This window comes from Ambystoma mexicanum, chromosome 5p, assembly GCF_040938575.1.
Source record: "Ambystoma mexicanum isolate Mex_15411 chromosome 5p, UKY_AmexF1_1, whole genome shotgun sequence".
NCBI classification, from domain to species: Eukaryota; Metazoa; Chordata; class Amphibia; order Caudata; family Ambystomatidae; genus Ambystoma; species Ambystoma mexicanum.
This window is the reverse complement of record NC_090930.1, coordinates 782774501-782787017: the sequence shown is the minus strand read 5'-3', so window position 1 is coordinate 782787017 and position 12517 is coordinate 782774501. Positions and strand designations below refer to the sequence as shown.

Below are 12517 nucleotides of genomic sequence, written 5' to 3'. Positions count from 1 at the left end.
CCAAAATCTCAGGGTATGGTCCAAAACAGCCTGCAGATCATGGGAGGGAGCGTTTCACCAGCCGATAGCCAACAGAATATGGAGGTACTGTTGCTAGCAAACAAATGATGTCGCCTTTTGTAGCCTCTTCAAATTATTACACTTCAAATTCCTGCACCAAATATACTACACACCAGCACTACTCCACAGATTCAACCCTGATGCTCTGGATGCACGGCGATGGACGTGCATGTTCCCCGGCCACCTTCATGCATCTGGCCTTGGAATGCAACTCTGTGGCTGCTTTTCAGTCTGGGGTCTTCCAAAGAATCCATGAGATAGTTGGTGAATCAATGGAGAGGTCTCCCCTGGTTGTACTTCTGGTCTAATCAAAAAATGTCCCGAGATGCACACTGTGACTGATGTGGTTATTGTTGCTATTGGCTAAGGGCGAGGGCTCAAGAGATATGGGGTCCTTATCAGAACTACTTAATTAACAGGTCTCCATTCAGATACCTGACAACGATCCCCCTGGTGAAGTTCGATGGGCAGAGGGGAGATGTAGAGAGGATGTGGAACTATGTAAGAACTGTCTATCTGCATTCGAATTGGTGAAAATCAGAGTTGGAAAATGCATATCACTCCTCTGGCTCCACGGTTGCGGAGCATAGGTTGTCTTTACTATAATGTCAAGGAGTGTGTAAAATGCCACCGTGCTGTCATGCTTATGTTTTATTAAAAACAATAAAAAATCATTTTAAAAAATGGTAGGTCCTTTAGCGTGAGGGTCATATGAACATATCTTCAACAGGAGCAGAGCCGTAACTCCAATTAATTTCCCAACCAGAACCTGTACCTCTTGCTTGTAATCCTCTGTATACACTCTCTCCATAGGGAAGCCATTACCAACGAAACCATGTTAATACTGTTTAATACTCTGACGGCAGAGCAGAGAATTAAAGATATCTTAATCCTTGCTGAGGCATAGCTGCGGAATGCAGCATTTTACCTGCCTCTTTGAAGTGGGTGGATCAGGGAGGCATGAGGCCTAGTAATTTTCTGGTATTGGGAGGTGAGAAGCCTGTGATGGTTATCGCCATCTACGTTGTTTGTTTTCCTTATACATTTCATGAATCCTAATACATGGAGCAGCTTAGGAGTGCAAAAGGAACAGGAGGGCCATTGGCAACATAAAATTGTAGATAGGTCGTAATCAACTATGGAGTATAGTCTTGTTTCTGAATGACATAGACAAATCAAGCTGCTATTTCAATGTGCATCAGATATACCTTGGAGCCTATTGGTGGAATGTATCCCTCCAGTAGATAGTGAATTGTCTATAATTCTACATATTATCTAAATTAGCAAGGCATTGTTGCAGCAGTGTTTGTGCCCTATAGTTTACTGTTCTTCCACATGCCCATTCAAAATCACATGTTAAAGGATACAGCCCCCGTTTCATGGGAAATGTTAAAACTTCATGACATCTGTTTATATTAGAATAAAGCAGTACCTTTTGAATTACAACACTACAGCAAAGCTCAAAACGATTTGACAGAAAATACATGGATTCCTTTCTAGCTTTGCTAAGTGCTGGAATGATAGTCTGGGAGGAATCACTTTCATTGGAGGTTTTTATGGTTTGTTGGACTTACCTGTGCATTCTTGGTATTACCACCACAGTGTTCCTTTTGCAGGTCATGCAATATGTGCATTCATTGGTAAGATCAGATAGGATGAGCGTTTCAGTTGAAACCACTAGTTAACATTTATTCTAGTTATCATTCTCAGATATTCATATTTGTTTTTCTTTTCCTTCTTTAAAGGGTAATGTGAAAATGGTGTTTGAAAGAGTTCTTTGTGAATAAGGTTGACTGAGTAATATGTTGCCTGTCTCAGCCTTACGCAAAGGTGAAAGGATGATTAAAGTGTTACAAAAGCACCAATGACGGACAGCAGTTCGAAGGGTGATTTGCCACATGAGGAAAAAAACCTTCAAAAAATCCACCACATTTATAGCACATTATTCTCAGATGTGTGTTACAAAGACATGTTCACATGGAACACTTCATATTGCTTCGATTCGGGAACAGAGTTTTGAAAATCCCTACTGTTCATTTGAATCCACACCAGTGCTGATTTATCTGGAGCTTTCACCAGAGGAAGCCTGTGCTCCACAGTCACACATTTCTTTGTCCTGTCTGGTATCTGGGAAAATAGCCATTGGAAGGGAATGTTATTTGTATGGTAGTGTAAGCAAAGTATGTACATTGTTGACATGAGGAAACCTAAGTTTGTGAATACATTTTTTTCAATTTTAGCTGAAAGGCTGATGCTGGAGGATGTCAAAAATTTGGACACTCATATCGCAAATGCTCAAGAGTGGATGAAGAAAAAATCAGCAAATATTACAAAAAAGGAAGGTGGGTCTTGGCTTTTTAGTAAAATCATTTCTTGTAGTGTACTCTTAATAGCTTGCATCCTCGTTAAAAACATGTCTGATCCATATGCAAAATATCCATGTTCTGATTGACCAACTAAAGAGGAATGCATAAATGAACCTTTAAAAATCAGTACTTTTCAGGTGGTTTTGACCAAGCCGTAGTGTAGAGTCCATGTCAGTAACTGATCTAGGGAGGACAGGGGTTCTATGGTTGCATCAGTGATCAAACTATTAAAGCCAAGCACTTGGGAGGGAGCAAGATGGTCATGGGTAAATAAACATGTTGGGAGGGCCCTAGGCCTATTCTCACTCACTGTCGGTAGTGGTGTTTGATACCAAATGACACAAGGAGATAGACTGAGCTCTGTTTGGCTGTGTTGGGGCATTGGTATGATGCTGGATAGTTATGATGGGGGAAGTTAGAAGACATGTTAGCAGGAGCTCCGACAACTTTAAAATGAATGGCAAACCTTCAGGCATTCATTGCTTGGATAGGTTTTCTGGGCTTTTTCATTAGGACAGTCAAATGCAGGGATGGACTGGGAACCAAATGAGGCCCTGGAAATAATGTTTAAAATGGCCCCATATTACACATTTTCAGCAAGCTCAAGCCTTTTCCTATGAGAAAATGTAGAAACAAAATAGGTTACCATACAAAAGAGGCCTAAGGTGCAGAGGCCTACTGGGAAATCTCCAGAGTTCCCTATAGGTCAGTCCACCCTTGGTCAAATGCTTAGATGATCGCCAGATAGAGGACTTTGGGGTTCTGATGTTGATCTGCAGGTGAATCTTCACGAAGAAGGGACACCAGCATGGCCCCAGAGGTGGAGTGCTGAAGTTGGGTATGGAGTAGAGTGGTGAAGGGGGAGAGAGGCCCAGCTCTGGTGGTGGGAAGTTGCAGGAGGATTCCAGTGATGGTGCTCTGCTAGAAACTCGCTTCCCAGAAAGTAAGCACTTTACTTCCAAGTCATTGGGTTCTTGGTTAGGCATTGCCTCTTTCGTTATTGCTCTCTGTCAACTATCGGACACCAAAGTCCTTTTGCCATCTCTCTAGTGTTGGGATTTCACACAGGTACTGTACAAGCACAAGGCAACCTTGAGGCAAGAGGGTTTGAGGCTTGTGATAAGACTAGTTCTGCTGAGTTAGAGGAAGTGCACTTCAGGGTAAGTTTCACTGTTGTAGGTGGCATTCAAGCAAAGGCTGCATTGTTTCGTCAGTCATTGGAGCACATATTTGCTGTCAGGAGGAATATTTTAAGGTTTTAGGTGCAAACAGGGCTTCCACACATCCAGTCTTTCATTCAGTATCTTCATCCTCACTGCATCCCACATGCTCTACAAGTTACTCAAGTAGACCATCTCATTCATATAACATATTATTTTTATGTATGTAGAATATCAAGAAAGCTTAAAAAACCCGCCTCGTATAAGATCAGCACAATCAACCTTTATATTTTGAACGTCAATTTCTGGTCCCTGACAGCCCTGAGTTTTATAATGTAACGTGTAACAATCCCAAGTTCCTATTTTAAAACAAGAAACAAGCCGGTTTGCAATAACAATTTATTTTATTAAATAAAATTGCAACAAAATAAAATGACATGAGTCTTCACCTACATTGCAATGGGATTGCACCTTCTCACCTCAATCTAAATCAAATCTGAATAATAACTTTTGTAATGGGATCCTCCCTCCCACAGAGTCCTCATCTTTGATATGGATCTCCCAGCACTCTACTTAAACTTTTCTGCTGCCAGGGGGGCATTAGTGTGGCTCTTCCCCATGCCTTGGCAGGCCATGCACCGGGCTTGATGTCGGAGCACATATGCATTGTGGCACCGCGCCCTGTGACCTTAGTTTTTTTTCCGTGCAGTCTGCTCACTTCAGGAACAGAGCTTCATTGAAGTATTTGACTTTCTTCTTTCACGCCATGCCAAATCCGTTGAAGGCTTCAGGTTTCAGACCCTGCATTGATTACGTGTATCAAATGTCTGTCTCCAAACCTCACAGGATTTGCCTGTACTTCATAGGGGAGGAACACGACAAGCAGGATTGCAGGTCATGCCAGTTGATGTACCCCAAGGCACTTTGAGAGTGGGTGACAAAACACTTTACCTTTCTCCATAGGGACAAAGGTGACAGATGGACTCGTTCCAGGTCGGCGGGCGGAAAACATCAAACCAGAGTACGGTTCCCAGTTTGCAAGGACAAAAAGAAGAATCACTACCAAAGGTCTTGTTCTCCCAGTGGGGCATCAAAACGCAATTAGTCATCCTTGGTGCAAAAAAGTCACTTCTCCATGGACTCTTCTACGGTATAGGCATGAAAGGTGCCTGTGTTCACTGAATCCTCCATGCCGGTCAAATGGGAGGCCTTTCAGCTCAATATGCTTGGCGTCTTTTCCTCTGGCGGTCTCAGATCCACCTTTGCTCGGGCGAGCCAGCAGAGGCCCCACAAAAGCCCATGACTGTACGCCTTCAGGTTTGGCAAACAGCTGCTACAGGTGAGGACCCGTATCTTTGCTGCACCAGTCAGTGTTCAGATGCCAGTCTTCAGGCTCCAGCTCCTCACTCCACAGTGCCACCATCATCAAGATTCCTCAGTAGTATGCCCCGCATAGAAGGCATTTATGATGAGGAAGGTGATCCAGTCCACTTCGGCTGGAACCTTTGTACCGCAGAGGCGTTAAGAACTTCCCTGAGAAATGTTATGGGAAATAGAGAAACTTGCTGGGTCTTGCTGCTGATCTGAAAGAGATGTGGCTACCTCTTCAGATTTTGACATGCTCCCTTCACCTACTTCCGGTAAACTTCAGGCAGGTTGTCGGCCTCATCAAGACCCAACGTGCAATATGAGCTGACAGACCTTCTTCATGAAGTTCTGTAGAGGGGAGAGCCTTCAATCCCGCAGTCGAGGTCCTGGTCCTCAAATTCTGCTCGAAACCAGCCTCGCTAATGACCTTGGAACAGATTTATTTGAAGAAACACAGGGCAGCTCCATCTGACCCGGTTTTCTTGACTTATGTTGTTTCCCCTAGAATCTTGTAGTCCAGGCTGCTAATGCTTCCCTGAAGGCAACATTTTCCCCTTCACTACCTTGAGAGAGCGAGAGTTAAAGGCTTGATGAATGGGGAAGGAAAGTATTTGGATCAGGCAGCCTGTGCCTGTGGGCCATCAACACCTCCTGCCCCATGGCCAAACTCTCATTCCGCCTTTGGTCTGCCGCCTAAGGGCCTGCAGAGCACCTCCCTGCATGAGATATAAGGGAGGGCTTTGAAGTCCTAGTCAAGGATGTTAAGGAAGCGCCCCAGTAAATGCTTTAGTCAGGCATGAATACAGCTAACTGCATGGTTCGAACGTGGCCCAAAGGAACTGTGCTGAGAAGGTACTCATGATTGAGGATGTCTGGTTTTGCACTGGACATCCAGGGAAAATTCCTTTGCATGCCCTTTGATGGCAATCATTTGTTTGGGGCTAAAGCTGAAGAATCGCTCCAAAAATTCCACTCCCCGAAAGTGATTGCTAAATCTCTAGGTTTAAGAGGGACAAGATCCCCCTGGCAAACCAAATGTAGCGATGTCCGACTAGGGATTGAGGCAGAGGTGCTCCAAGAGGAGACTTGTCTTCTTCTACTGTGCCCTCCTCAGTCCCCCAGTGAGAAGCCCCTGTGAAACAGACTTCCAACGGAATGTGGAATGGAATCTTAAGACATCCAATGCCTGGGCCTTCTAGGTTGTTCTGTAGGTTGCTTCCCCTTTGCTCATCGCCCTCCAAACAATTACCCGACCAACTAAAACCTACCTCCGTACCATATCCTGATGGAAGAGGTCTGTCAGCTTCTAGCAAAAGACATCATTGATCCATTGCCCTGCTCAGAACAAGGCATGGTTTGGTACTTAATCAATTTTCTGGTGCAAAAGAAAGACTGGGGTTTGTCCCATTCTGGGTCTGCAGCTTCTCAACTTGTAACTGTGCAAGAAAGGATTTAAGATGGTTAGCCTATCTCGGATCCTTCAAGCCCTCTTCTTGTAGGACTGGCTTGTCCAGGATGCCTACTTTAATGTGCCAATCCATCGAAACCACAAGAAGTACAATGGAGTTGCAGTGGGGCTTGCCACTACCAATTCAAGGTCATGCTGTTCGGTCTATCTTTGGCACCCAGGGTTTTCACCAAGCTGCTGGTAGTGGTTGGAGCTCCGCTCAGAAGGGAAAGCATTCATGTCTTGCTCTATTTGGATGAGGGGTCGTTCCCAGACCAACCATAGGCACATCTGTACCGAAAGTACAGCCTCTTGCACAGCTTGGGCTTCTCCCTGAACTTCAATAAGCCTCAGGTTTCTCCTTCCCAGTCCCTCGTTTCATCAGTGCGGTCTTGGACACTCGCTTGGGCAGGGCCTTACCGCCCGAGAATCGAGTAGCAAATATCTCCAAGATGGTCTATGTCCTCCAACCATAGGAAAAAGTTCCAGCCCTAGCTTTTGTGCGCTTACTCGGTCTTATGACCGTCTGCATTCTTGTAGTACCAGAGGTCCAGCTATGCATGAGGTTGCTGCAGTGGCTTCTCAGTTTACAGTGGTCTGCGTTTCATGGGCGCACCTCTGATCTTTCTCAGGTCTGAGGGAAAGTGTCCAGAAACCTGGAATGGTGGTCTCAGCAAGACAACCTACTGAAAGAGGCCTTGTTTGGACAGCCTTCACCCCAACTCACTCTAGTCACAAACTTGTTCCAGAAAGGTTGGGGAGCTCACCTACAAGACCTGACAGTAAGCGACCTGTGGAATGCCAGGAACACATCAATTTGCTGGAGTTGAGAGCAATCGGGCTGATCCTGGCCTCCTTCCTCCCCTCGAAATTGGGTAATACTGTGCTAGAACTGACAGACAACAGAGTGGCCATTCACTACCTCAACAAAGGGGGTCTTGTGGGCTCTGTAGAGAAGCAATGCAACTGTGGATCTGGGCTATGGAGCACACATGTACAATCGAAAGATTGAGGGGAATAAATTAACGGCCTCGAGATTCATCCCCCCTAAACAACTAGCAAGAGCTACTTAATTTAGGAACCTTGTTGCCTTTATGCTGAACCTTTAGGAAGAGATGACAAACACCATTGGGTCCGAATACCCACAAACATTGGGAAATAGCACTTGACTACTTGAACCATTTTCTTGTACAATACATAAATTATGTTAAGACAATGTATTTTTTTTTAAATATATTAAGTCGTCCTCAATAAAAAAACTTATTGTAGACTACAAGCTGCCTACAATTCATATTACAATTTAATAAAACACACAAAGTGCAGAAAGTGCCTTCTTACAAACCTCACACCATTCATTTGCTTACTGACTCATACTCAATTCACCACCTACTGAGGTCCATCCAACCATTGAATACAACACTACAGAAAGCTCTCAAAACTCTGAGTTGCTCTCTCCCGACCCCTAATGTCCTGATTAGGTGAATCCTTGCCACTCAAGGTTCTGATTAACTTAATAATCTATTCAACAATGTTGCCTTATTATGTGACAACAACCTTGCCCAACATGTTTCTTTCTACAACATTCATTTACATCAATATTAGAACTTCTTCAGGGGAGAAAAAATTCGACATGCAGGTTTTCTTTGTCTTTCTCTCTTCGTGGTAATAATGTTCATCTGTGGCCCTAAAAGGAACAGCATAAAAAACACAGATATAAATATTGCTATTACTAATTCTCACAACTAACCAACAATAGATCTATGTGTCTCTTGAGGTAGGCTTACCGTGGTAACTATAATAAATAATGCTGTCCACGGCGTAGTAGGCGTGTCTTCCAAGTAAGACCGCCCTCTGTGGTAGTAAAACGCCACGCACAGTCACTTGCCACACGGTCACTATGGGCTATGGAGAACATGTGCCTGACAGAAGCTCATTAGGCGGCAGGGATGAATTCATTTGGATGCCTTGACAGGCTTTGGACTCCCATAAGAGGGAGTTCTGCCGTGAAGTTCTGGTCCAGGGATTTTTAGCAACCGGGAGCTCTAGGGGACACACTGATGGTAGAGTGGTATTTTGACCTGCTCTATGTGTTCCCGCCGATCCCAGTCATACTGCTAGTTCTCAGGAGGCTACGCCTGTTCTGGTTCCTTATCATTTTGATTGCTCACGACTGGGCCTGGAGAACGCGCCACCTGGGTTACTCCTACGTCCCATCCCCTTTCCTCCATACTGTTTGGGCATCCCTCACTAGGGACGGGGGACGGAACCTTTTTCACCAGAACAATCATCTTTCTCTTTAAATTTAGATGCATGCAGGGGCGCAGCCCTGGGATCATGCGCTCCGTTGACTCTGCCCACCGGCGCCACTCCCCAGTCCCCTTCTCCGTGTCGACGGGAACGGACCGCTTTCACCAGTGCACCTGGATTAGGCCTCTGGCCTAGTAATTCTATGCGCTCTTCCCTGGATAAGTGTCTTTTTTTGTCTTCTTCGTCTTTAATTCAGATACTCTGTGCTCTGGTGCCACGCTCCTCCCTGGCGCATGTCGACGTCAGTGGGCTTCAGCAGGTGTCCAGCCTGTGAGGGACTCTTCCCCACGTCTGACCCCCACGCTCTCTGCCTCTGCTGCCTTGGCCCCAACCACGGCTGGGAGGGCTGTACCGCATGCAACACGCTTTCATCTCGCTCTCTGAAGAATAGGTTATCTCAGTGGAAGGAGCTCTTCGGCAGGTCACCTCCAGAGGAATTGAAGGAATTCGTCAATCACAAGTCCAGGCCCAAGGTAGGGACACTGTTTTCATCCTCATCTGCAAAAGGAACTCCTTTCCTAGGAAGCGCACGAGCGGGCGGGACCTTTCAGGTTCTTGTACCAGTGCATGTATCGAGTCTGCCACAGTTACCGGCTATCAGGCCGAGCGGTTGCGAGACTCTACTGGTGAAGGCACTGAGGGACTGCAAGTTTCGGTTACCGGATTTACGCCTGAGGGGCTGCGCCCTGGTACCGCACAAATGTCTGAGGGGACGCCTGTACACAGCACTACCGGCGATACAGCCAAGGGCAATCCGCCTTCCAGGCCTCATCTTGAGGTGCAGGGTAGGTCTCAACCTCCACCGCCAAGAGTCTTGGAGGAGGCCGGGCCCAGCGCGGCAAGCGCCGCGACACAGGCACGTGGCATGCAGCCAGAAAAGATGGCGGCCAGACAAGATGGTGGCACGTCCGACACCCACAACCCCTTTGGGGAGCAGGTAGGGGAACGAGTTTCCAGGTGGGAATGGTCTTCACCAGGCACGTGGCCCACGGCATACCCTTCTTCACCGCAGGGCAGATCCACCCTACAGACAGTAAGACAGAGTGTGTCCAGACCTCCGCACCCTCAGGGCCCCGTGCCCATGCCTGCGCCTCGGGCACTCCACCGGCCTGCGAGGACAGGTTTTTAAAAACGTTTGACCCTCATGAGGTCTCCGCGGATGGGTGTCATCCTCGGGGATGTGATAAAGTACATGCGCCCTCCGGTTCTGCCACCGGAACCCACGGCCACTCTGCCTGTGGTTCCAGGGCTTCCGGCCCCTCTGCAGCCCCAGCTGCCCATGCCAGTTCCCTCTACACCAGCACCACCACACCCGCCGCAACAGCCACCGGCTCTGGATCAACAGGATACCTTGGTTGCCACGGATGAAGAGGACGACACCCTGTTGTCGGCCAAGGCCTTCCACGAGTGGCTCGCCGGCCTGGCAGAATATTTGGGGCTGCCATAGCCTGAGGTGGAACAATCCGAGGCAGGGGTCTTGACACAGGTCCGCACTCTACACATGGCGGCTAGAACAGGGAACCCGATGCAAAAGGACGTGGTCGCACTGGCCAAAAAGGGAAGGCTGAAACCCCATTCGGTGCAGCCTACCAACAGGTGCCTTGACGCCAAGTTCAGGCAGATGGAGGGCGACCCCCTCTTGCTGTCGGCACACCCTCAGCTACACTCATCAGTGATTTCCGCAGCTTCAATTTATTCCAAGCCGCAATTGTCTTTAGCGACATCAGCCTTTGCAGTCCTGGGAAAGGAGCAGAAGATCCTGGAAGTGTACAGGAAGAAGATTTACCCCAACGCTTCACTCCATCTGCATCAGTCTAATACCGATGCTATGCGAGCAGCTGTCAATCAGCGGCTTTGGCGGGAAATCGCTGACTTCCTTACGGAACTACCGGTGCAAAACCAGACACGCTCTAGGGCGGGGCTCGCCAAAGCCAAGATTGTCGCCCAAGACATAATGAATGGAATCCACTGTGGCGCACATCGACACATCTGGCCGTGCCATCTGCATCACCACGGACATGAGAAGGACGGCCAGGCTTCGGGCGGCCAAGTTCAACCCGGACATACAGGAACGCCTTCTGGACCTTCCCTTTGAAGGGGGTGACCTCTTCTGTTCCACCACGGACAAGGAACTGGATAAGAAGAAAAACAGCTCCTAGACTGCAATATCATTATCTGTCCTCACGAAGGCCACTCCTAAAGCGTATAGTCAGACGCACCAGCGGTCCGAAATGGGTCGGTCCTCTGGCGGGTTCCGTGGTTTCCAAGAACAGCGGTCCAGGTAACCGGACAGGACCCCGAGCCAACACCGACGCAAGCAACAGAAGGCTGCGCACAAGGGCTTTTGTCAGTTCCCCCTCCTCTACCTCAGCCTCAGACGGAAAGAAGGCATGACATGCCCATCCGGGTCGACATGTCTCCGGTGGGGGGGGGGGAAACTTGCCCTTCACTACCAATGCAGGCGCACAAGGTTTGCGGACCCCTGGATCTTCTCTGTAGTATGCACGGGATACTGCCAACCAATCCTCCCACTCCTCTCTCCTCCCCTCTGCTCCCACAGATTGGGACAACAACTCTGTTGGCAGAAATTTGCTCGCTCGTAGAAAGTCAGGCAGTGGAAGAAGTCCCAGCCTCCCTGCGGGGTCTGGGCTTCTATTCATGGATTTTCGCCATACACAAGAACCACCAGGCTGGCCTGAGAGTTGTTTTGGACTTTGACACCTCGAACCTTTCCCTTCCTCTTCAAAAGTTCAAGATGGTTACCCCAGCGCTTATAGCAGAGACATTGTGCAGGGGAGAATGAATGTGCTCCCTGGATCTGAAGGATGCTTAATTGCACGTCCAAATCTGGCAGCCCCATCGCTTCTTTCTGAGGTTCAGGATCATGGGTGTTTCCTCGTCCAATACAAAGCTCTACCCTTCGGCCTTAATTCGACCACCTGGGACTTTACGAGACTGATGAACGCGGTGGCCGCCCACCTCAGCGTCTAGGGGCACCATGTCTTTTCAGCCGCCAACCCTGCAGGGCACCATCACCATGGATTCATCCATGGAGGGGTGGGGAGCTACACTGGACAGCCACACTGTCCATAGAGTATGGTCCCGGCAGGAGCAGCAGACCCACATTAACTGACTGAAGTTGATGGCCATCTGGCTCGCTCTCAAAGCCTTCCTCCCGATGATCAGTGGCAAGTAGATCCTCATTTAAACAGACAGCTCCAACAGCATGTATTATATCAACAAGCAGTGAACACCAGGTCCCCTCCTCTATGCACACTAGCAGTCAACATCTGGGAGTGGGCCCTGGAAAATAGCATGCACTTGACAGCTATTGAACTCCCGGGGGAGTCCAACCTGGAGCCAGACAGGCTCAACAGGTTGGGTGCAGACAACTACGAATGGCAACTGGATCACCAGGTCCTTCAGGGGATCTTCAACAGGTGGGGTCATCCTGATGTGGATCTCTTCGCAACCTGGCACAAGGAAGTGTCCCCAATTTGCGTCCTGGCAGGGCAGGGGCTCACTGGGCGACGCAATGCCGATTCAGTGGAACAACATGCACGCGTATGCCTTCCCACTCACTCCCCTCGTACACAGGGTAGTATCCTCATAGTTCCGTGGTGGCCAGCAAGGCCTTGGTTCTCGGAACTCCTCAGTCTGTCAGAGCAGCCCCCGATATACCTACCACTGGGCCCAGCTCACCTACTATCACAACAGGGAAAAACGGTCGCCCACCCTGCCCGCCAGAGGTTAGCCCTCGCAATGTGGTTCCTGAACAGGTCACACTAAGGCATCTGCATCTGTCACAG

General features: G+C 48.2%; 1 protein-coding gene across 4 annotated transcripts in view; it reads left to right on the top strand.

Moving 5' to 3' along the window:
• Nucleotides 1-12517, top strand: part of TRANK1 (tetratricopeptide repeat and ankyrin repeat containing 1) — a 2632183-nt gene that overhangs the window by 2598931 nt on the left and 20735 nt on the right. For all 4 annotated transcript variants that reach the window (XM_069613200.1, XM_069613201.1, XM_069613199.1 and 1 more), the window contains one exon: nt 2301-2402. In XM_069613200.1, the coding sequence (XP_069469301.1) occupies nt 2301-2402 (102 nt within the window). The remainder of the gene's footprint in view (nt 1-2300; nt 2403-12517) is intronic.